General features: G+C 52.8%; 1 protein-coding gene across 1 annotated transcript; it reads right to left on the bottom strand.

Annotated features, from left to right (window-relative positions):
• Positions 1 to 7: 7 nt before the first annotated feature.
• LOC122382540 (mucin-19-like) lies at positions 8 to 17,273 on the bottom strand. Its single transcript, XM_043368014.1, has 8 exons — positions 16,932 to 17,273; positions 11,668 to 11,772; positions 9,313 to 9,353; positions 8,942 to 9,061; positions 8,575 to 8,719; positions 4,605 to 4,795; positions 4,081 to 4,326; positions 8 to 3,843 (listed from the first exon to the last, which is right to left on the bottom strand). The coding sequence occupies exons 1-8, from the start codon at positions 17,122 to 17,124 to the stop codon at positions 1,126 to 1,128; spliced, it is 3,759 nt and encodes a 1,252-aa protein (XP_043223949.1). The 5' UTR covers positions 17,125 to 17,273; the 3' UTR covers positions 8 to 1,125.
• Positions 17,274 to 21,492: the final 4,219 nt, after the last annotated feature.

The raw sequence follows: 21,492 nt of genomic DNA, 5'->3' as shown, positions 1-21,492 counted from the left end.
AAGAAGTAGATTTTTGATGTAGAACTTTATTCGAGTTCCTAAGTTTACAAGCTACCATTGGCTCACGTTCCCACAACTTCATAACGACGCCTTATTTACAAATGCCAGCCAGTCTCACAGGCGCAGTCACATTTAACCGTTACCCCGTTCTCAGAAAAGCAAATCACAAGCGTCTGGTCTCTGATTATCACCGAGTGTCTCGCAGAGATCACAATTGCGCGCTAATGCTCGAATCTTGAGTTATTCATCGCTTTTACACTTTGGAAAAAGTAGACAACTAACATTTGAATTACTCCAGTCTGTATATTGGAGTACAGTCAGCAGCTCTTCAGTCACTATCCATAGTTACGAACGGCATGACGATGTTCACTTATGTAGTCCGATAAAAAGTACCGTCTATCAATCATACAAAACTAGTTCCTACCTTTAAAAGTCTTTCTGAATGGCTTGGCCGGAGTGGTGTATCAGTTGGACGGAATATTATCACGAGGACTGCGGGTCTCCACAGGACATCCCACAGACACACAGTCACAGTCACAGTTATCGAGAGTCTCGGTCCGTTCCCCACAGGACCGGCCCTGGACGAACCACTGTCAGGCCACTCGGTAGCCTTGGGAGCTCAGATCTGTTTCCAGCTCTTGGACGGTTCCATGGAGCGTCACCTCACTTGCTCTCAGCATCAACACCCATACGTCACATTTGATGAGTCTCTAGCTACTACAAGTAAGGAAATATAGTTATAAAAAGTCTAAAAATAGACGAGTCAAAGAAGAATAGTACCGTAATTTCCTATCAAAAGCGCAGGCTTACAAAGTCAAGAGAACGAATCGTTTCACATGGCTAGCGTCAATGGAATCTAGTGCAAAACACGCATCACAATAGAGAGCAGCACTCTCTGCTCGTCATTTCTCATTCTAATTAATGTCACTGATAAGGTTGTGTTGTCACAACCAGGTAAACGTGGATCACTAAACCCACCCGACGTATACGGGACACTGAGTCTATCACCACTCTCCAATGTCAGCTTTGCCACTGTCATATCTCACTGTCTCTTCGTCCCTACCAGACGGACTACAAAGTATGAGCGCTCTGCGCCCTCACCACACGACCTTCGTTGTCAGCTCGCTACTCCGGCGCCGGGCTGGGCTCTCGACTGGTTCTGAAGTTGGCCGCCAGACGGCAGACGTGGGCGCGCCGCTCGGCCTCCTGTCTCAGGAACTCCTCATGTGAGATCATCACAGAGTCCAGCTCGGTCGCGCTGATCTCAAACTGGTCGGGCTCCCGGGCCTGTCGACTGGCCGGGGAGCGCGGCGGAGGGTTCGGAGGGGGTCCTCGACGGGAGCGGGCCGGCGCAGACTCCGACTCAGGTGACTCTGACTCCGGAGCCGCACCCGACTCGGAGGGCGCTGCAGAGAGATCTGCTGCCCCAGGGGCGGCGGTGGAAGACAGTTCGGCGGATTCGGCTGATGAGCTGGGCGATGAGTTTGACTCAGTTTTGGGCTCAGCGGCGGGCTCATGAATAACTGGTAGAACCACGGACACCACAGAGGGCGCTGTGATCGAGTCGACAGAGAATGTGCGAGTGGATGAGCTCTCGACGGTCGATTCCTCTCTCCCATCGGAGCTATCGGAGTCTGAGTTTCGCTTTAGCTCAGATCGCACGATGCGCGGGAATGCTGGCGGAGTCCTCTCCTCCGCCTTAGCGTCTTCAGTTTCTTCTGAGCTGTGCCTAGATCGCTCTTCATGGGTATCCAGTCCATTCACAGGCACATCCAACTCTTTCCGTGGTGTGTCATCTATTGGAACAGCAGGCGGCGCTGGCATCTCCTCCTCGTCCTCCGGCCCGTGGTGGTTGATGCCGTTAGTGGTTACAGGCGGAGGGAGTTGGTCCGCCTCGTTCTCCGGTTCCTCCTGAATGGACCCCGTGTCCAGCGACTCGTTGGACGAGGTAACGGACATGATGTGACGGTTTTGGGCCGCTGCGTACCCCTCCTGCTGACCCAGCCGGGTCAGATCCATCTGATCCCGCGCGCAGGCCGCCGCCGAGACGCGCGAGCCGCCGTCCGGCTGGTCCCCGACCCCGATCTGCATGGAGACTGTGCGGCCCAGCGGCGAGTCGGCCCTGGGCGGCTCTGAGCGGGTCAGGTCGCCGGTGGAGGCGCACAGCCGGCCGCTGGTGGCCGCCGCGTCCCGGGCGAGCACCTCCGCCACCGGGCCGCCGCTGTCTCGCCGCCGCACGGCGCGCACGGCTCTGAGCGCCTCCGGCAGCGCGGCCGCCTCTGAGCGGGCGCGACTGACAGCGGCGGCAGACGGAGGGGCGATCCTCTCCTCCGAGCTCGCCTGCAGCCGCCGGCTCTCAGTCGCTGCCACGATGACCGGTTCGGTCCTCGGCGACCTCTTCTCCCCGACCTCGATCAGACCGGTCACCTCTCCGGTGATTCGGGGAGCGGTGCTGGTGGACGTCGGACCCTCACACGGACATCGGTCCACGTGGTTCCTCTCCACCGTCTCACCGACAACGTCGACATCTTCATCCGGCTTTATCCGTTTGTCTTTTGGAGACTTTGAGGGTGTGAGTGAAAGCACTTCTTTAAACGCATCTAGCTTGTCAATCTTCATTTTCGGTGATGATGTCTCATCCTGATAAGCAGTGACAGATCGAACAGTCTTCGTGAGTTCTTCCTCTTCCACTACTTTGACCTCGTCTTTAGCCTGATCCACGGGAGACTTCCCAGTCTCCTTGTCATTCTCTAGCTCGTCTTTTCTATCGGACACGTCTACATGCTCGACCTCGGAGGCCTCCTTTCCGCCCTCCGACTGAGGACTGTCTGGGGTCACCGTTCGTGGCATCGCGACTGGGGGCGTTCGCTCGTTTTCAGGAGTTTCCCGCTTGTCCTCCAGCACCTCTGTACTGTCTGACGCTGGCTGCTCCTCGGTTGGAGTCGTCAGCTGGTCCGTGAGGACCTCGGTACTGCTGAACAGGGCACTGCGCGCCGGCCGGTCCACCCGGCTCCTCCTGTCCTGAGCCACCCCCGCAGCCAACAGCATTTCGTCGGGCAGCTCAAAGGACATCTGCTTCGGCCGCTCCTGGACGGGGCTCGAGGGACCAGAGCTTGTCTTTGAACTGCAGCTTGAGCTACGGCTTCTCGTGTCTTTCTTTTCCACAGCACTGTCGTTGTGAATTCCTTTGGTACCAGAATCATCAGTCTGTGGCTTTTCGTCCTGGATAAGGGTGTTAAACTCGCTGCTCAGCTTCCCAAACTCCACGTCATCGTGACTTTCCTTCTCTCTCGTTTGTTTCTCTGGCGATGAGGCATCTCGCGATGCTTGTAGCTCCCCTTCATTGTTCGAGCCTATGTTGGCATCGCTCTGATCGGACGACTCGGATTGGTGTCGGGGTTTCTCCTCCTTTCCTTCCCTCTCGAGGGTGTTGTCGCCGGCGTTCCTCTGCCGCTTGGCCGGCTCGGGTCGGTCAGGCTGGTCCTCCACCTCCCTCCTGGCCAGCCGCTCCTGTGTGTTGAAGCTGGACGTGCCCATGCGGACGCGCCGGTGGTCGCCCTCCTCGGCACTGGGGGTGCTCGGCTCGCCGGTCTCGTCGTCCAGGTCCCGGCCGCACGGCTGGTCGTTGGCCAGACGGGTGAGACAGGCGTCGAGGCTCGGCTCGGCCGGGTCCCGCGAGGCTAGACGCAGGGAGGGCACACCGAGCGCCACACTGCGCCGGCCCGACTCGGAGCCGGGCGTTCCGGACCCGGTGGATCCGGAGCCAGCGGATCCAGAGGGCATCAGAGGGGGCAGCACCTGGACACCCAGGTGGCGGGCCTTCGCCGAGGAGGAGGCCTCCGTCTGAAACAGACGGGCAGTGAGTCAGGGGAGTGTCAGCGTTAACGTCGTTCACCTTGACTTCCAATGTCGCGTAGCACTCGGTTAAAGAAAAGACGTCATCAATAAAATTGGGTTTGACATTATAATGAAAAGCGATTTATTTTCTTAATAGATGATGGGTGAGGTGTGACGGCACCTCTCGTTGATCCGAAAATCGCCCTAGGGATATAAAGCTAATTGGTGTCCCTAGCTTCTTACGTCTTTCTTTTCATGTGAGCTACTGATGTCCTCGGGAACATCGACTGCCATTTCCCGGAAGCCCTCCGAGGTGGAGCCAGCAGCCGAGGCGTCGCGCTGCACATGCTGGACCGTTTCCTTTCGGGGCTCGTTCCCGGCCTTCGGTGCGGCGACCGTTTTCCTCTCCGGCTGGCCCGAGCTGCTGGCGCTGGACGGACTGCTGGTGGTGGGTGACCTGTCCGACCGGCCGCCGCGGTGCGACTTTCCCTGAGAGAGTGAACGTTCATCATAAGGAGCCAGCATGAACATTGCAGCTGGTGGAAAACTTTGTAAAAGGTTTTGCCCTCATTCTGTCTAAAAACTATCGACCCTATATTAAGATCAAAGAAAATAGCTACACATTCTCACGCACATTGACAAGTTAAAAGAGCATTTGTCTCATCCGACGTCCGAGGACTTATTGTCATACACCAGGGCACCGCTCAGCATAATTTACATATGTTAAAAAACACACGCCGTTCGTCGAGTCGTGCCCACCCGCGCACCTCTGGTAGGTCGGTTCCGCTCTGCTGGCGGCGGTCGGCGGTGCCGGTCGGGGTCGCCGCCTTCCTCTGTCCACCGGGCGCCTTCTGCAGGTGCAGCTGCACGTCATACGGAGACGACTGACTGAGGATGGCTGTGGCGTCATCGAGGGTGATGTGCGCGAACGAGACCGTCACCGCCGTCACCCGGTCACCTGGGGAGAGGGGTCAGAGGTCAGCCGGGGAGAGGTCATCAGAGGTCACCTGGGAAAAGGTCACATGTCAACCGATCATCAGAGGTCACCTGTGGCCCCCTAGAGACTCGTCACAGGTCACCCGTCTGTTTTCTGTGGATGGAATTTGGTGGTCGCCTGTGGTCACCAGGGACAGGTCACAGGTCACCTTGTCTAATTTTGGTAGTAGATAGACACAGGTATTTATTACCGTCATTTACGTAACTTGCAGCACAGACGACCGTAAAAAAGTCTCAGAGACGTCTTTAGGATAAAGGTGGAATGTCTATCGTGACAATCTCACTGCCACAATAAATGTCGCAGTCAAGGCTGTTTTCCAATAATCTATCTAAGCGGCTTAGCTGAATCGTTGCCAAGGTTTTGACTGGAGGTGCATAACTCCTATATTTTAGTGATACAGCGGTTACTCGCTGCTGCAGCCTATGAGCGTAACGACCATTTAACATTGTTAACGTTCGTTACTTCCTCAATTATCTGAGAAATGTGAAGGACGTACTCTAGCAGCGCAAAAGTTCCCCGTCACTGCAAAGATATTAGTTGAGCATTCCTGCATATCTGAGATTGATACTCGTAAAAGCATCGCTCTGGTCGTGACGGGGACTGCTGCCTGTCTGTCGGGAGTGCTTTCAAACCGAACTTGAATAATGTTATCTGAAGGTTATCCCTTCACCGCAGCGTCAAATACCAAGGTGCTACGACCTCATGCAGACTCTATTTTCCCCGCACAGTCTCCTGGTCAGTGTCAGATCGCTGCGAATGGCCGGTCCCTTCCCCGTCTGCCAGCTGTTGTCCGGCCGTGCCGTCGATATATGTACGGTGACGGCGGTATTTCCAATCGTGCCGGGACGGGCAGAGGTGCGCGCACCCGACTGTGAAGGCTGCCAGACCGCCGGGGCAGCCAGTTTCCGAGGCGAGACGCTCCAGTAACGCCGTTCACGCCCCGCAGCGCTCACACTAACGTGGTCGGACGGTCGAACGGCCGAAGGCCATTGGATCGACTCCGGCACACGGGCAGAAATAGAAGGGAAGTGCCTGTGGGGCAAACGCTTTGTCTTTTATTTTCCTGTGATATGCGATACAAGGAAAGCAGTGTGCAGATTGCTGAGTCTGGTTTATTCAAATGTACACATTTGAGCTCAACGTTTGACCTTGAGGTAGGCACTCTGGACTAACCGTCTCACCGCCGACTTTCCCCTCTGACCACTGTCTGGGGCTGCTTTCGTCTCTGCCAAGGCGGGACGGTCCTCCCTTTGCACGGCTCTACATAGGGTACAACTCTTTACACAGCTCTGCGAGGGATGGTCCCACTTGGGCTCTTCCTTAGGACGTTCTGCCATGACACAGCTCTGCTTTCGGAAGGCCCTGTCATGGACATTGCTCTGTCATGGGATGCTCAGCACGGGACATCCCTAACTTGGGACGGTCTGCAAGGACATCTCTGCCACGAGACACATCTATGTACTTCGGGACGGCTCTGCCATGGGACTTGTCTTCCTCACCACTACCCTGGGACGTCCCTGCCGGCTCTGCCATGGGCCGACTCTGCTCGTGCCGTGCCGGGCAGTTTCGCCGGCGGCTACCCAGAGCATACAGCGGCTGCCTGGCCGGCACCGCGGCCATCCAAGGCCAGACGTGCCGACCGGTGACGTCACGGGCCGGCGGACGGCGGGCTGCTCGGCTGCTGAGTCAGCGCCGTGCACCTGAGGCACCTGAGACACCTGAGTGAGGCAGCTGAGTGAGGCACCTGAGGCACCTGAGTGAGGCACCTGAGGAACCTGAGTGAGGCACCTGAGTGAGGCACCTGAGTGAGGCACCTGAGGCACCTGAGGCACCTGAGGCACCTGAGTGAGGCACCTGAGTGAGGCACCTGAGGCACCTGAGTGAGGCACCTGAGTGAGGCACCTGAGTGAGGCACCTGAGGCACCTGAGTGAGACACCTGAGGCACCTGAGTGAGGCACCTGAGGCACCTGAGTGAGGCACCTGAGTGAGGCACCTGAGTGAGGCACCTGAGGCACCTGAGTGAGACACCTGAGGCACCTGAGTGAGGCACCTGAGTGAGGCACCTGAGGCACCTGAGGCACCTGAGTGAGGCACCTGAGTGAGGTACCTGAGGCAAAGGAGTCCTGGCCCTGCCGGCTGCCGGCGGCGGTGTGTGCGCATCAGGTGAGAGAGAGAGAGAGAGAGAGAGAGAGAGAGAGAGAGAGAGAGAGAGAGAGAGAGAGAGAGAGAGAGAGAGGGAGGGAGAGAGAGAAGGAGGAAGAGAGAGAGGGAGAGGGAGAGGGAGTGAGAGAAAAGGGGAGAAATGGAATGGTCACGGCAAGCGCGTCAGCGTGCAGCGGCGCCAGTGACTGGAGTCTGGTATTTATTTACGACGACGTTTGATACACTAGAGGTGAAGAGAGAAGGAAAAAACGGCTATTGCGGAGGTGCAGCGGGCACCACTAACCACACATGGCTTGGAGACGGCTACAGCGGTAACTTGACGCTCGAGTATGATGCGCTGCATGATGCCAAGGATGGGAGTTCGGAAGGGGATTTTTGATGCACAAAACCATCGTTGATCAATGATCCATTAATCCATTGTTGAGCTATCGATCCATTTGCCCACAGCCGCGGGGACGTAATGGACTCGGCGACGGTTCAGAAAAAATGGCATCTTTTTGATAGCTTGATGTGCACTGTAGTTAGTTAGTTGCCTGCCATTCCGAAACACCCGCCTCACCGAAATTAACCTTGACTATAGGAAAATCCTTTAATATCGGTTTTAGTCAACTACAGGACTTGTCACACGCAGCTTTTAAAAAACTAGCTTCCTGGAAAGCCTGCTTCTGGTTCTGAATCGACCGTCAAGGTCGACCTAGGCAACGTTTTCCATTTTAATTAAAGTTTTCCTTGCTAAGTCAGAATTCCTCAAAACAATCCATTGATGAATTACACATATGAACATTTTCCTTTCACTATACATCCGATTACTGACCAAACTATATATCACCTCTCCATAGCCGGACCTCATGCCTTCCGGTGATGTCATTGCTTCTGAACCACCAATCAAAAGACGTCACACCGCCGGTCAGCCGCCGGAGTAATGTTCCGGCAATCACACGGTGGTGACGTCACTCGGTGAGTCTGACGTCATCCCAGACCCTCCGTCTCCGGAGCAGGCTCTGGTGATCACACGGTGATGACGTCCGTGTGACGTCACCATCCGGTCACCGGCAGCCTTGGAGAGCGGCGGCCGGTGAATTGTGGGAAAACTGGCCGCCGCTCCCACGCCCACATCATCAGGGACCGGCGCAGCAGGCAGAATAAGGCGCAGAGCGCACATCCTTACTGGCTCTTCCATTTCGTCGGTTGCTCTGAGACAACTCTATGTTTTGTCTTGTGGAAAGCAATATAAATGTCTACTCCTTTCCGTTTACATATCTAAACGGCTTTTTAGGATCCCGTTTCGTATAAGTGGTTTCGTGATGGCTTAGCCCTTTGCTCTTATTATCAGGTCTTCGAGGTTATGAGGTCTTTGCTCCTGCCAACTGCAGGTCAAACTGAGATTAATTTACCGTTAACAGCATTCCTACCGGTTACCTGTACCAGCCTTCTCTCCGAGGATTTAGACTCCAAGCAGGAAGGGTCAGACTTCCGAACCCTTGGCTCGCATGACTGGACCAATTTACTATTCCGTCTATGAAACTACTACTCCTGTGATAGCACTCTTCTCTGGCAGCATGTGCTCAGAACTGACCTGGCTGTACCCTGCCCGACTCCAGCGCCGGCCCGTGCTGGGAGACCGTGTGGACGAAGATGCCGTCCCGCATGCCACCCTGCACGGTGAAGCCCAACCCGGTGAAGTCGTGACCTTTCAGCGGAACGGTCACCTGGTCACCTTCCTGTGAACAAAATCAGGACGTGGTCAGCAAGGCGCCCATAGGCGAAAGTTACACGGATACATTGCGAGTACGTGATTACATAATTCAGTGGGGGGGAATATCAATTTTTCAATGATCTCGCGCCAAACGTATTGGGGCTAACTCGACCGGCGACCCTAGAGCTAACTCGAGGTCGAGATGACCTGTCATATTACTAGGGTTACGGGATCGGGTGTGACCTACGTTAGCTGTGAGGTCGTCGCTGGGCGACTGCCCCTTGGGCTGACTGCTCGAGGTCGGAGTGATGACACAGAACCCGTGCTTCTTCGGAGTCTTGAAGTCGCCGCTGCGAGACGTTCCCGTCTGCCGGACGATTAGGTACGACGTTGGTACTTCACGCGGTTTTTACATATTTCACGACACTGAACGAATTAATGCGTACATTAAATTTTGGGAGGGTGAAGTGAAATCAAATCTTAAAAGTAATGGCACAAATTATTCATCTGAAATTTTGGACAGCCAATATCACACTAAAGTTTATCAATACTCTGGACGCTCGAAACAAAGGTTAGTGATACTGATATGATGAAGCAAGCACATGAAGTGAAACTGACCTTTTCGTTTATTGCGAGTATGTCGTGGCACGGCAGGGTACCTGAAAAATAGCAACAACGACGTAAGTCGATAAATCATAAGGCAGTTGATCCGTAGTGGCTGTGATACGATCGCCGTTCTGTACGGAAATATCGTCAGTCGTGCTGGAGTGGGGACACGAGGAGGCTTAGGCGTGAGGGCACTCTTAGCGATACTGACTGAATGAGAGGGTCGCCGGTGGCTGAGCACAGCTTAGCTGGTGTTAAGTGTCGCTTGTCAGAGCTTTCCTAAAGATCGAAATGGATTGTACAGTTATACACGCGGCACTCACGAGGACTCAAACCAGAAAACCATACTTTTTGGAAAAACAAATTGTTAATCATAACAGAAAGTCATATGTAGTTAGGATTTTAAATGACCTTTTCCTCGATAATTAATTGGAAATTCAATAAAAAGTAAATATTATATTGTTTGGCAAATTTTCGAACAACAGTTCATTCTCAAGCCACATGAAACAATTGTCAACAATTGCTTGTCAATTGTTTCATGTGGCTTGAGAATGAACTGTTGTTCGAAAATTTGCCAAACAATATGATATTTACTTTTTAATGGATTTCCAATTAATTTTCGAGGAAAAGGTCATTTAAAATCCTAACTACATATATCAAGATGTTCCTCGCTAGAGCACTGCATACTATTTCTTCATAACAGAAAGTAATGTACGCTCCTGCATTAACAGTCATACGGCATTATCTTTGACAGCATAATGCATGTGCTGATTAGCTACATCATCACGTCAATATAATGATAATGAAAAATGGTCGACACAAAACTAAAAATACCTCAGGGTCAGTCTAATTTGGTAAAAAAACAAGCATAACGCTCATTACAAAATGTTATGTTTTCCCTACAATCTGATGTGAGCAATGCACATCCAATTCAAAATATATCGTAGTAATGCGTGAAAGATATCAGGAAAATATGCCTAAATCTCGTCTCGTGCGATTCGGCTGTCATGCTCTGGCTCGCTTTTGTTAGCTATTCGGAGAACTGCCGAGCCGTTTCCCCGACCGACAGACGACCTCAGGTGCAGTCCAGAGCAAACGCCCGCCTATTGCACCTGCAGCTACGTCCGTATGCAGGTCACATCTTTACAGACCAAACACCCAGTCCGACCAAACGTATAAAAGTACAAGTCACCGACGTAGCCAAATAAGCCTTGGACGAGCCGTGACCGTCATTAGAGTCCTTTCTCCTGCGCTCCTCTGCCTCTCCTCCCCTCCCCTCTGCACGGGGAGAAGGGATGCAGCCAGCTGCAGGGTCCCGGACCGCGCCGCCGTGCAGGAGCCATCTCCACCATACCCGGCCGGCCGGCGCGGGGCGGTCAAACCGGTCTCCGGCGCCCCCTCCCACAGCGCCGACCGCAGCGGCAGAGGTGAAAAACTCACCCCAGCGGCTGCACGGTTATACAAAACTGGCAGCCTGCATACCGGCGTGAAAATATCGGGAACAGGCAATCACCGATTGAGCTCCAGTTGATCTTTTTCAGCATCGGGTGTCTTCAACATACGACTGTTTCCTTATCGAGTTTTAGAGGCATTATTTTTGCAATGCCTCGCCTTTGCGAAGGGGAGCAGAGGCGGTTGTATTCCACCTTCAAACCAAACCAACTGATCGGCGGCGCAGCAGCGTTGCAGAGGCGGCGGCAGGGAGGGTGCCGGGGTGGGGTGGCCCGGTCGTTACCTGCAAGGTCAGCGCAGACGCCGGCGAGGAATAACAACTGTGTCATTCAGCAAGGAAATTACGGCCGGCCGCAGTCAGCGCGGCTGTGGCCGGCGTCATAATCCACCCGGTATGTACTCTATCGACAGTGCACCGCAGGCCGCAGAGACAAAGAAATGGGACTCGTAACTGCCTGCTGCGGGCGAGGAACTACATATATAGCCATGCGCTTTTTGACTTGGCACGGTTGACAATTTTATAGTTGGATCTTGAAGAACATAGCGAGCTTTCCTCATTTTGTTGCTCATATGCTGGCCATGACTGGCGAAGACAGATAACACAGAAAACTTGCTTGGGAAATTCTGCTTTTTCATTATTGCATTTTTTATGAAATTTGATGAATGAAATGAAGTCCAAGCTGTCTTGCCTAAGTTGCTTAAATCTTATGTTTTTCTTTGCTTACTTGCTTGTCTATTTGTTATTTGTCTGCTCGTCTAATACATTCGCACATTAATGGTCACATGTTATCACTTTATTTCAATAACAGTAACTGAAGACGATAATTCAGTTAGACGATGTTCTCTTTGAGAATAAGCATTGATGCGCCGCACATCTGGGCATCAGATACAGATTGGGAGCACTTTGTGACTCACTTTTGCTGCCGATGTCATCGTCCTCGATCATGTAGGGGTTGTCGAAGGCGAACCGTCCCTCGGGCTGGCCGTTTTCTGCCAGCACCACTTTCTCCAAACTGGAGCCTGCGGGAGAGGGAGGAGGGACCGTCAGTCCACGGGCCACACTCGATGGAGGTATCGGGAGAGGTAGGACGGTCAGTAAAGATGACAGGTAAGACACTCTGGTCAGAAATAACAGGTCCGCGCACAGCAGACCGCAATAGAACACAGCGATACATATTGCAAAGGAACGTCGGTTCTGGAAGGGAGACAGGTGACAAGGAAAATTAGTCGACTCAAACAGGACTCGTAACGGGTCGATGTTAACAGTTGCCGACATGTGCCGTTGCGTGCTTGTCTATTTGAATAAAGGGATTAACAAAAGATTTTTTTTCGATTTTATATCAAATGCAGTTTTGATGAATGAATTAAAACGTATCATTACATATATCCGTTATGCAATTACACTCGGACTTAAAAAACTACTCATGTATTGTATATAAACAAAAAGCATTAGTAGCTTTATGCCCGATTTAACTGAAATTAATGATATGCGTCTATTGTTGTATCACAAAAAAGGTATAATTTTTAGCATTGTATTTCACCGGCGACCCTGGCATTAGGAATAAGATCCAGACCGGACCGACATCCTGTCCGCTGTCCAGTGTCCGTTCAACTTCCGCCGTCACGTATGTATGTACAATAGCACACCTGAGGCCGGCGGCACGTCCCCGTCTGCATCCCATGTCTGCAGCGGACCATGAGGCTGTGGGACACCGCCACAGCTGTACAAACTGCGAACATCCCCGTGTTTGTTTGGGCACACCTGTCTGCCCGCAGGCCTCAGAAGGACGGTACGACCGCAGAAAACCGCCACCGTCTACACACTTGTCACGGCCGTAGTACCCGTGTGTCTGCCCGCTGGAGTTAGAAGGACGGTAGTTACATACAACCACAGAGAGATGCCGCCGGCTGCACATGTCACGGCCAGTGGCGGTGGCAGCCTTGGCGCTCAGCTCCAGTCCGTGATGATGAATAGAACGGGGCTCAGGGCTGACAGCCGTGGGATTCGAATGTGGGCTAGAGAGTATTCAGGTAGGGAAACTGCTCCCTAACCTCAAAACAACGGCAAGATAACTAAGTAAATGGAAGGACATTCGTGATTCAACCCTGGACGTAGTAGACCTCTTTCGAGCTTCGAGCTACTATTATGTACCAACTAAGATATGTTGAATGTCAGACGTGGTCAGACTGAACGTGAACATTTAAAGCAATCAGCCAATCCAAAGAGCAATCGACGTGACCGTCTTTGGGCGATCGTCGTAGTTCTCTAGAAAGCCGTCTGCAAGGACCAAGTTCGACGCTGAGCAATTTTGGTAAACGATCTGGTTCATGAGCGCTATGCTTGATTGGCTTATAGATAGATAACATCCGCCCGTTTCGTGTCAGAATAGGATACGCCAGTTGCCTCGTCTGTGTCCATGGAATTACAATATTTTTATTTCTATTCAAGGGGTAGCAGTACCCTGATCCTATTCGAGGCATACCTACATGTATACCCTCAGTATACCATCCACTCTGCAATTTGCACTATGTGCTGCAGCATTCAGTGCGTCGTGAGAGTTCAGCCAGGCCGCTGAGAGAAACCACAATGACCCTGCCTCACTGCCATGCAGCCACACGATTACCCGGAACCGACCTTCTGTCGAGTGTAAACGGTGCAAGATCCGTGCACTGCCAAGGCCGATGGTGAAGTGAACCGACTCGACCACAGTGACACCCAATGCCTCGCAGTGAAACTCATTTATCCGTGGTGAAACATATTGTTACCCAGCGTGGCGCATTTAAATTCGCATGAAACTTCCCTCTGCATGTGTCGTTGGCGTGGAGGGTGAAGTGAATAGAACATTATGGAAGCGCTTGGGCATCTTTTTCATCTTGGGAATCATCTTGGGCATCGATCAAAAGACATTGTAACGTCTTGGTATTGTCGTCAATTCCTTAGAAAACATTTCCGTTTAGTAGAGCCCTGAGCGTCTTGACAGTCAGGCTGCTAAGGCCCTTCCATCACAACCTTCAGCAAACCAGATGGTCTGCGGCAAGAAAACCCAACAAAGGTAACCTTTGACCTCAGTACCACTACTGCACTCACGGTCATAACATAATCATAACATCTACATATACCTATCGCTGAGGGCGAATTCCACGAGCCGGATTCACCCACATTGAGGAAATGTCCATTCAAATCGTCGTCCGTCTGCAATAAAGAGCGAATCTGTCTTCTTTGAAGGCACAAGGTGTTCGCGATTATGAAGAAATGAAATCCGCCATTGCTGATGAAGGACTCGCCAGATCACGCGTTGCGGTTACCCGAGTGGAAGCCCCCGCGGTTCACCCGCGGCCGATATGGGAGTGACGGCGGCCGGTCGAGTCTTTGGTCAGCCTTGCATGCCAGCGTCTGTCCATCTGGCCGGTACGGCTGGTCAAAGTGTTCACAGTGTTCAGTGGTCAGTGGTCAGTGTTCAGTGCCCAGTGGTCGGTCACGGAAACTGCGCGGCGCCGTTAGTCTGTCCGACCATTGTCCGCGCGCTGACAGCTCCGTGAGTCAGCGCGCAGCCATGTGACGGGGCCGACCTTCCTCTTCCTTTCCAGGTGACAAATGAGCTGTACAGTGTACAGGGGCCCCCGGTCTGTTCCAATCTCCCTTATAGCAGGACAGAGGCACGCTGGACGGTCTGAGGTAAACGGTGACTGATGGCAGTGCAGAGCTCATGGAACATTCCGAGAAAGTGATTGGAAAGTCACCGTGACTGAATTAGAGACCACGGACGCAGAACACATGTGAGAGTTTTGATGCGGTCTCGCGTTGTTGCGGGTTTTACATGTCAGATGCTGACGAATGGCTTGTGGTTTGTGAGATAGGTGTTACGTCTAACTTGCTGAAGGGATATTTCCAGCATGATCGTATTACTGGAACGGAACGTTTATGAGAAATTAACATCACATCACAATTATATGTATTTATATAAGCAAATATTATGATGGCGCATACCTATAAATGATGCTTTACGCCACTCTACGTAAAGACAAACATATCTTGCCCGTGTAAGTGTCATTCAAGTGCCAAAATGGCTGATGCACGCTTTCCTTGAATTGTTTCGCGGTGAGTTACGGTGGTTCGGAATTCCTGCTGCAGGAAGTGATGTGAGAGCGTTGAACCGTGCCCTGTCGGTAGCTGCTAGCACGCAACTCGGCTCCCAGCTCAGACACCAGCGGCCAGCGCTCCCAGGCCTCAGCTCAGACACCCAACGTAGAGCGCTCTCAGGCCTTAGCTTAGATATACGGCTCTCGCGAGATTAAGCGGTAGGTTTTGCACTTTTACATTTCCGGTTATATCTCAGAAACTAATCGATCTACGATGAAGCCATTTTACACGATCATGGCCGGCTTGTTACCCAACAAGTCGATCTCATCTTCAACACTTAAAAGCTAAAGACGACGAAGATATAGCCTGAAGTACACTAAATTTTCTAGGTGCAAAACCTACCTACCGCTCAAACCCGCGAGACCTGTACCTATAGCGGGCAGCGCTCCCAGAGATCAGCACAGCACCCAGTGTATCGAGTCAGACCATCGGCACCCAGCGAACCATAAAAAATACCCACGTACCGACCATAGCTACCCAGTGTACCGCGCTCTGCAGTCATCACCCAGTGTACCGCCCTCCCAGCAGATACCCCAGCATACTACGCTTTTAGCACACATCTCTGCGTTAAGCGCTCGGCGGCACGTTAGACGTTCCACCCTCGCGCACGAGGCGTTCCACGGTCGCGCGCGGGGCGTTCCACCGACCCCGATGTTTACGCCCGGGTTAAAGGGACCCTCCCACCTTCAAAAAAGTTTATGAATTGGCATGAAAGTGATGTCGCTCGGTTCAGAAAGAGCGAAAACAAATATCTACCAAATTTCACCGAAAAATATTCACCGGTTTTCAAGATATTAGACTTTTACTTTTGTTTACTTTTTTGGGATCTCCGCTGTTTCTAGCGACTTTATTTTAGAAGTGCGGCGTTTGCGGCAGATGTTGCGCGCAAATAGCATATACCACCGCGTGCTACAAAACGTTTTAGTCAAACATTTAAAAATTGTTAGATATTAGCGCTGACGTCACACATTCAGAGGGGTATTCTTAAGCATTAGCCCCTCTGAATCAAAATGCTGCAATTTTGAAATTCAATATTTCCGATTTAAGGCATTTCTCGATGTTGTGAGTGCCGAAACCGGTAATTGTGAGCCAGGGACCCCATTTTGGCTATCTCAACTCAAATCTAATGTTAAGGTGGGAGGGTCCCTTTAAGTAAGCGCGCCGCCGCCGCAGCTGCCGAGCTGCAGCAGCCCGCCTCCGCCGGCGAGCTGAGGCCGCCCGCGGACCGGCACAGCTGACCTTGGGCTGGCTTTTTACCGGGCCGGTCGAGTCGGGGCGGCCGGTGCCGACCGATTGGTACGGGCGAAGACCGGTGGAGGCGGGATGGGACGGGTTGGGATGGGATGGGAACTGGATGGAATGGGATGGGATGGGATGGGATGGGTTGGGAACGGTTGGGGATGGGTCGGGGCCAGAAGGGATCGGCGAACGACCGGCCCAGCAGACTATTATTCAGGAGCCAATTAGCGAAGACAGCGCGTTGGGACCAAGTGGAGACGGTTGGACGGAAAACCACTGGGGACGAGAGGACAGAGGGGAATGGGTGACGGGTTAGGACCGGCGGGGACTGGCAGAGACTGGAAGGGATGGTTAGGGACGGGTTGAAGGGAGACAGGTGGGTATGCGAGGGGCGGGGGGACCAGTGGGGACGGGCAGGCCAGCGATAGTCGGGTGGGCGAGTGGCGTGTTCTTTAGATGGTAATAGAGCGCCGGGGCGGAACAGGCTGCCGCAGACGGCCAAATAAGGGCTCAGGAGCCGCGCAGCGTCCGCCTCCACTGAGGAGCCCGTTCTTTGTTGTGAGCCTTACGAGGCTGCTGAATGCTGATAACTCACTCTGAGGTGGAAACGGTACACAGACTGAGCGGTGAAAGCTCATTGATATCTACTTCTGGGCATAGGTACTGAACTGACGGAAAATATGCTTCATAGGAAAAAAACAGAAGAGAAAGGCCGCAGTGAACCCTGACGGTAGAAGGGCGGTTGTAACTACTAAGTGCAGACGCGGGTGATGGTATGTACCCGGACGGCTGAACTCACAGTGGCGCGGTTTCCAGATGTACTGGTACATGACGACGCCGAGCGCGGCCAGAGCCAGCAGCAGCAGCACGGCAAACACGGTGGCTGCCACCGAGGGGCCGGTGCCGCAGGCCGACTCAGTGCTCTGTCCGCCGGCGACCGTCACTGCCCCCGCCACCACCACCCAGAGGAGCGGCGCCTGGGCCCGCGCCATTGTGCAGAGCCGCGCCGCACACACTGCCCTCACAGACACCTCGCGGTCCCAGCGGCTACCGGCGCGTCACTGCCGCCGCCGCCGGCGGCGAACCACCTGGGATGACGCCGCCGCGCTCCCGGACCGCACCCGGCCTGCCGGACACCCTCAGCGCCCGACATCTACCGGCCAGAGGGCGTACTACAAGTGTAGTTACACCCACTGACCGCCAGGTGTCAGTAGTGGCGCCAGTCGTGGCTGGGCTGTCGCTGACCCACGGTAGGTGTCGCGGCAGGTCGGCAGAGGGTCCCGCTCCCGAGCTGAGATACCGGCCCTCGTCAGCAGGGGGCTGAGTGCAGGCTACAGCTGAACGTGAACTGCACGCTGAGCAGCAGCCCGCCTGCTGAATGAAATATTCATCGGCAGATCGGAGGGCCGATAGGCGGAGGACCCCGCCGTGCGCAGAGTCAACGTCCCGCCTACAGGGGAGCCGAATCTCAATTGGGTCACGTGTGCTCGGGAGCAGGGTCGGTCGATAACACTGCAACCGCGGGGCGCTCATTACACGTGTGGATGGGTCTTACTGTGCATTAGACTGATGCTAGGGTGAGAGGAAGGCGGGCGGGACAGGTAGATTTATTTGTTGTGGACGGGAGGCAGCCGATAATCGACCACGGCGCTCCGGGCTGCTAATCGACTTTTTTATTGATCAAGCGATGATTTGCGAATTGTCATTCGAGTAGTGTGTCGTAGCTTTAATTGCACAGTATCGTAGTAGGAAGCGGTTAGCAGTTATTAAAACGTTTTATAAATGTTCATCGAAAACATCCGCAGCGATAATTAATATGAATTAACGCCGACATTAAAATAAAAGGTAAAAGTCTGCCTTAGAAAAATTTAATTTATTTGCAGGTATAGATAGCTTGGTACGTTTTCCACTGCAGTTGACCACACTTCATGCCAGGGCTGCGGATTCGGAGTCGGAGTCGGAGTTGGAGTCGGCCGGAGTCAACAGTTCTGCCCGGAGTCGGAGTTGGAGTCGCCAAAATCTTACCGACTCCGACTCCGGAGTAGGAGTTAACGCTGCATGGCTCAACGTCATGCACTGCACCTGTTTGATTGACAATAGGTACTGCGCTGGAAATTAGATTTTGTCGAAAAAAGGCCACTTTGCTGTTTTGGACGAACGTTTTCAGCGAAAGAAGCATAAAACGGTGAATTCCCCAAAAACTGCTTTTTAATTCTGCACGTTTTTTAAATGCATATTTGCAACGCAGTGCCTTGGAAAGCACAAGGGATCGTTTCAGACAGGATAAAAACATCTCCATTATGAACTTCAGTATCATGATATGGATTTTAATAAAACTGCCCGGAGTCGGAGTCGAAGTCAATTTTTGAAGCCGGAGTCGGAGTCGGAGTCACCTTAAAATCCATCGACTCCGCAGCCGTGCTTCATACAGTACCGGAAGTTCAGCATAGCTACACTAAGAACATATTTGAAGTGGCACATTCTTTTGAACACCCGTGAACGAAGTTTATTCATTCCATTCACGTCATTCATTCGTCACTGTCGGCGCGAGCGGACGTCAGGCGCCCCGCGGAGTCACAGTCCGGGAGCGGGCGTCTCTCACGTGACCCACATTCCACCCGTCTCTGCGGAAACCACCGCGCCGCTCCGTTACTCACATGCCTTAGGAGGCTGCCCGGGCACCCTCCGCCCATTTCACCCGCCTCTCCCCACCCCTCCTCTCTCCTCTCCACTCCTCTCACTGCTGATGAGTGACAGAGCTCGGGTGGGGAAGGTAGCCGTCTCATCATATAGTCTCAGACAGCTCCAGTCGACCATCCGGTCGGCCCGCCCATCCAGAGCAGACGCCTGTTTTATTTTTTTTATTTATTTCATTCATCTTTTTTATAGACCCTGAGATGTGTGATACCAGCCATGATCCGTATGCTGAGACTTAGTCCTGCATGGGGAGCAGACATTCTGACCCAGTATAAGATTTCCTGAGTGCCACTCAGAGGTGTCAGCCGCCTCATCATTGTTCCAGCCGGCCTGCCGGCTCGGTGGGACAGTTAGCCGCTCCGGCGCCGCCGGGCAGCCCTGCATTCCTGCATACCTACCACTCGGCGACCCGGCTGCATACGCGCCAACTGAGGCCGTGACGAGCGCCGATGGTACCGGCTCACAGCGGCGGTCAGCCAGCTGTGCGGTCCGACCCAGCTGTCCAGTCCAACGCTTTACAATCGAAGCTAAACGTCATTTAGGGACATATTTGTGTTATGAGGCTATCGGTGGAGCCAACAAATACGTGCATTTAGTTATTTGTTGGCTCCACCGATAACCTCATAACACATAAACGTCATTAGCAGAATAAAATGTGTATTTTAATGACGTAACTAAACCACAAATACCCTGCTTGCATATTGCAGGCATAGGTATCGTATTTGCATCGGAATGAATTTGCATCTCGTCATTCATCAGCAGGGTAATGTTAGTATGATTTCTCATTTACGACAAGCAGAACACAGAAGAGACACCAGCTATTTATCCGCACTTATTTTGAGACACAAATCAGTAAATAGCCGGTCAGTCACTCTGGTGACAGTTTCAGCCGGCAGTCTGACCACCCCACTCAGTGTGTCACGACAATGAGCCCCCATTTCCTGGGCGCGGTCCCTAATAACCACCCACCCACCGGCGGCGCTCCTGATCGGTGTCAGGCTCCATGCGCCGCCGACCACCGGCCGCACACAGGCAGTGGTTAACTCTCGCCTTCGTGAGTGCGCGCGTCTGAGTCACACGGCCCGGCCTGACTCGGCACTCGGTACTCGTCAGTCATCGATAACTTTCACCCCGGTGTGTGTCATCAGTGGTCATTGGACGAATGGCTTTTGTCGTCCGTGGGTACACTATTTCATGGTCTGATCCGTGAGTAGGGCATAAAACTGCCTAAAAATGACACTTCATCATGAATTCACTTACGGATGTGAGTATCGACATCAACCTTACAACCACTACCGTGTGTGTGTCTTCAAGGGAAAGGGTGCCGACTGCTGACCGTCTTTTATCACATGGGAGTGAGCGCCCGCCCGTTCCAGCGCCCCGCTCGGCCGGAAGCAGATGTCCTGACGTCATTGGGGTCAGCGGAGATCCGGATTGCCCTCCGTCCGGGTCGGGTCACCGGCGGAAGACGGCAGTTGTGTAACTGGGTCCCACCAGATCCCAAATCCGGCGACCGGATCAGCGAATGAGACGTCGGATTACCGCGTGGCCTGCGCACGTACGACTGCTCACTACGCACTTACGAACAGTAACTAACGTCGTAAAACGATTGACGCAATTCAAATAAATGCACGGGGTGTCCTTCTATGCAATGTCCACAACAGAACACAATTTTAGATGCGTAAGCTGTGATGCAAAACAAACCACCAATGTTCTCACAAGATGAAAAGCACTGCTCATCCTTCCACAATGTCAAGCTAGTGTTAGATGCGAATGCGATGCATTAGGATACCTACGGATTGTCAAATTCCGTTAACGAAGTCGAAAACAGCGGTAAAGTGCATCTAAGTAGCTAGCTAGGGACGTACTCGTAAGGCAGACTTTCAACGTGCTGCACGCAGCAACCAAAAATCCACGGGAGACTGCATCGAAGCATAGGTAGGTAGCCGACACACAGAGACATCAACATGCCACAAGAAGATAGCACCACGTTCTCTCGGGTCCACGGCATTGACAATAAATTAGTAGAGAACTATGGAAGATTGAGGTGTGATTGTCCGGTGTAGGCTCCGAAGGGAGGAAAAAGAATGATAGCGGACGTCTCGAAGACTCGCACTGGGAGACTGCAACGTAACACAAGAAACTATCGGGAGACTTCGATGAAGCATTAGTAGATAACACCAGCAGCATAAATGTGCTCAGTTGCTGAAGCCAGGGCTGCGGAATCGATGGATTTTCCGTGACTCCGACTCCGAATCCGACTTTAAAAAAACCAACTACGACTCCGATTCCGACTCAGGTAGAAATGTACACTCTGACCGACTCTGAGTCCGAGTCCGCAGCCCTGCCAGGTCTGCGGTGTCGATGGATTTTCAGTGACTCCGACTTCGAATCCGGCTCCGGTTTCCAAAATGGACTCCGACTCCGTCTCTAGCAGTTCGGTCAGTATTGTCCAATCTGACCGACTCCGACTCCGACTGCGACCACGCAGCTCTGACGGAAGCAATAATTTTCGTACCTTTATAAAAGAGCCGGTGGTAAGAACATCGCTTTACAAGTCAAAACCATTAGTCTAGAGATAGCTAATGCTATGATCCTAATGTTTAGATGCTTTATGTTGCGTAGAAAAGAATAATAACTGCACTTTCAAGCGGCATCTGTCT

This window comes from Amphibalanus amphitrite, unplaced genomic scaffold (genome assembly GCF_019059575.1).
Source record: "Amphibalanus amphitrite isolate SeventyFive unplaced genomic scaffold, NRLGWU_Aamphi_draft 000142F_arrow, whole genome shotgun sequence".
NCBI lineage: Eukaryota > Metazoa > Arthropoda > Thecostraca > Balanomorpha > Balanidae > Amphibalanus > Amphibalanus amphitrite.
The sequence above is the reverse complement of the archived record's forward strand: the minus strand, read 5'-3'. Positions and strand labels throughout refer to the sequence as shown.

Excerpts from the sequence above, each read along its gene's own strand:
- LOC122382540 (XM_043368014.1), bottom strand. The coding sequence starts at position 17,124 with ATGGCGCGGGCCCAGGCGCCGCTCCTCTGGGTGGTGGTGGCGGGGGCA. Across the intron at positions 11,773-16,931 it reads CATCTGGAAACCGCGCCACT|GCTCCAGTTTGGAGAAAGTG; the intron begins GTGAGTTCAGCC and ends CCTCTCCCGCAG. Across the intron at positions 3,844-4,080 it reads GCTCACATGAAAAGAAAGAC|ACGGAGGCCTCCTCCTCGGC; the intron begins GTAAGAAGCTAG and ends CGTCTGTTTCAG.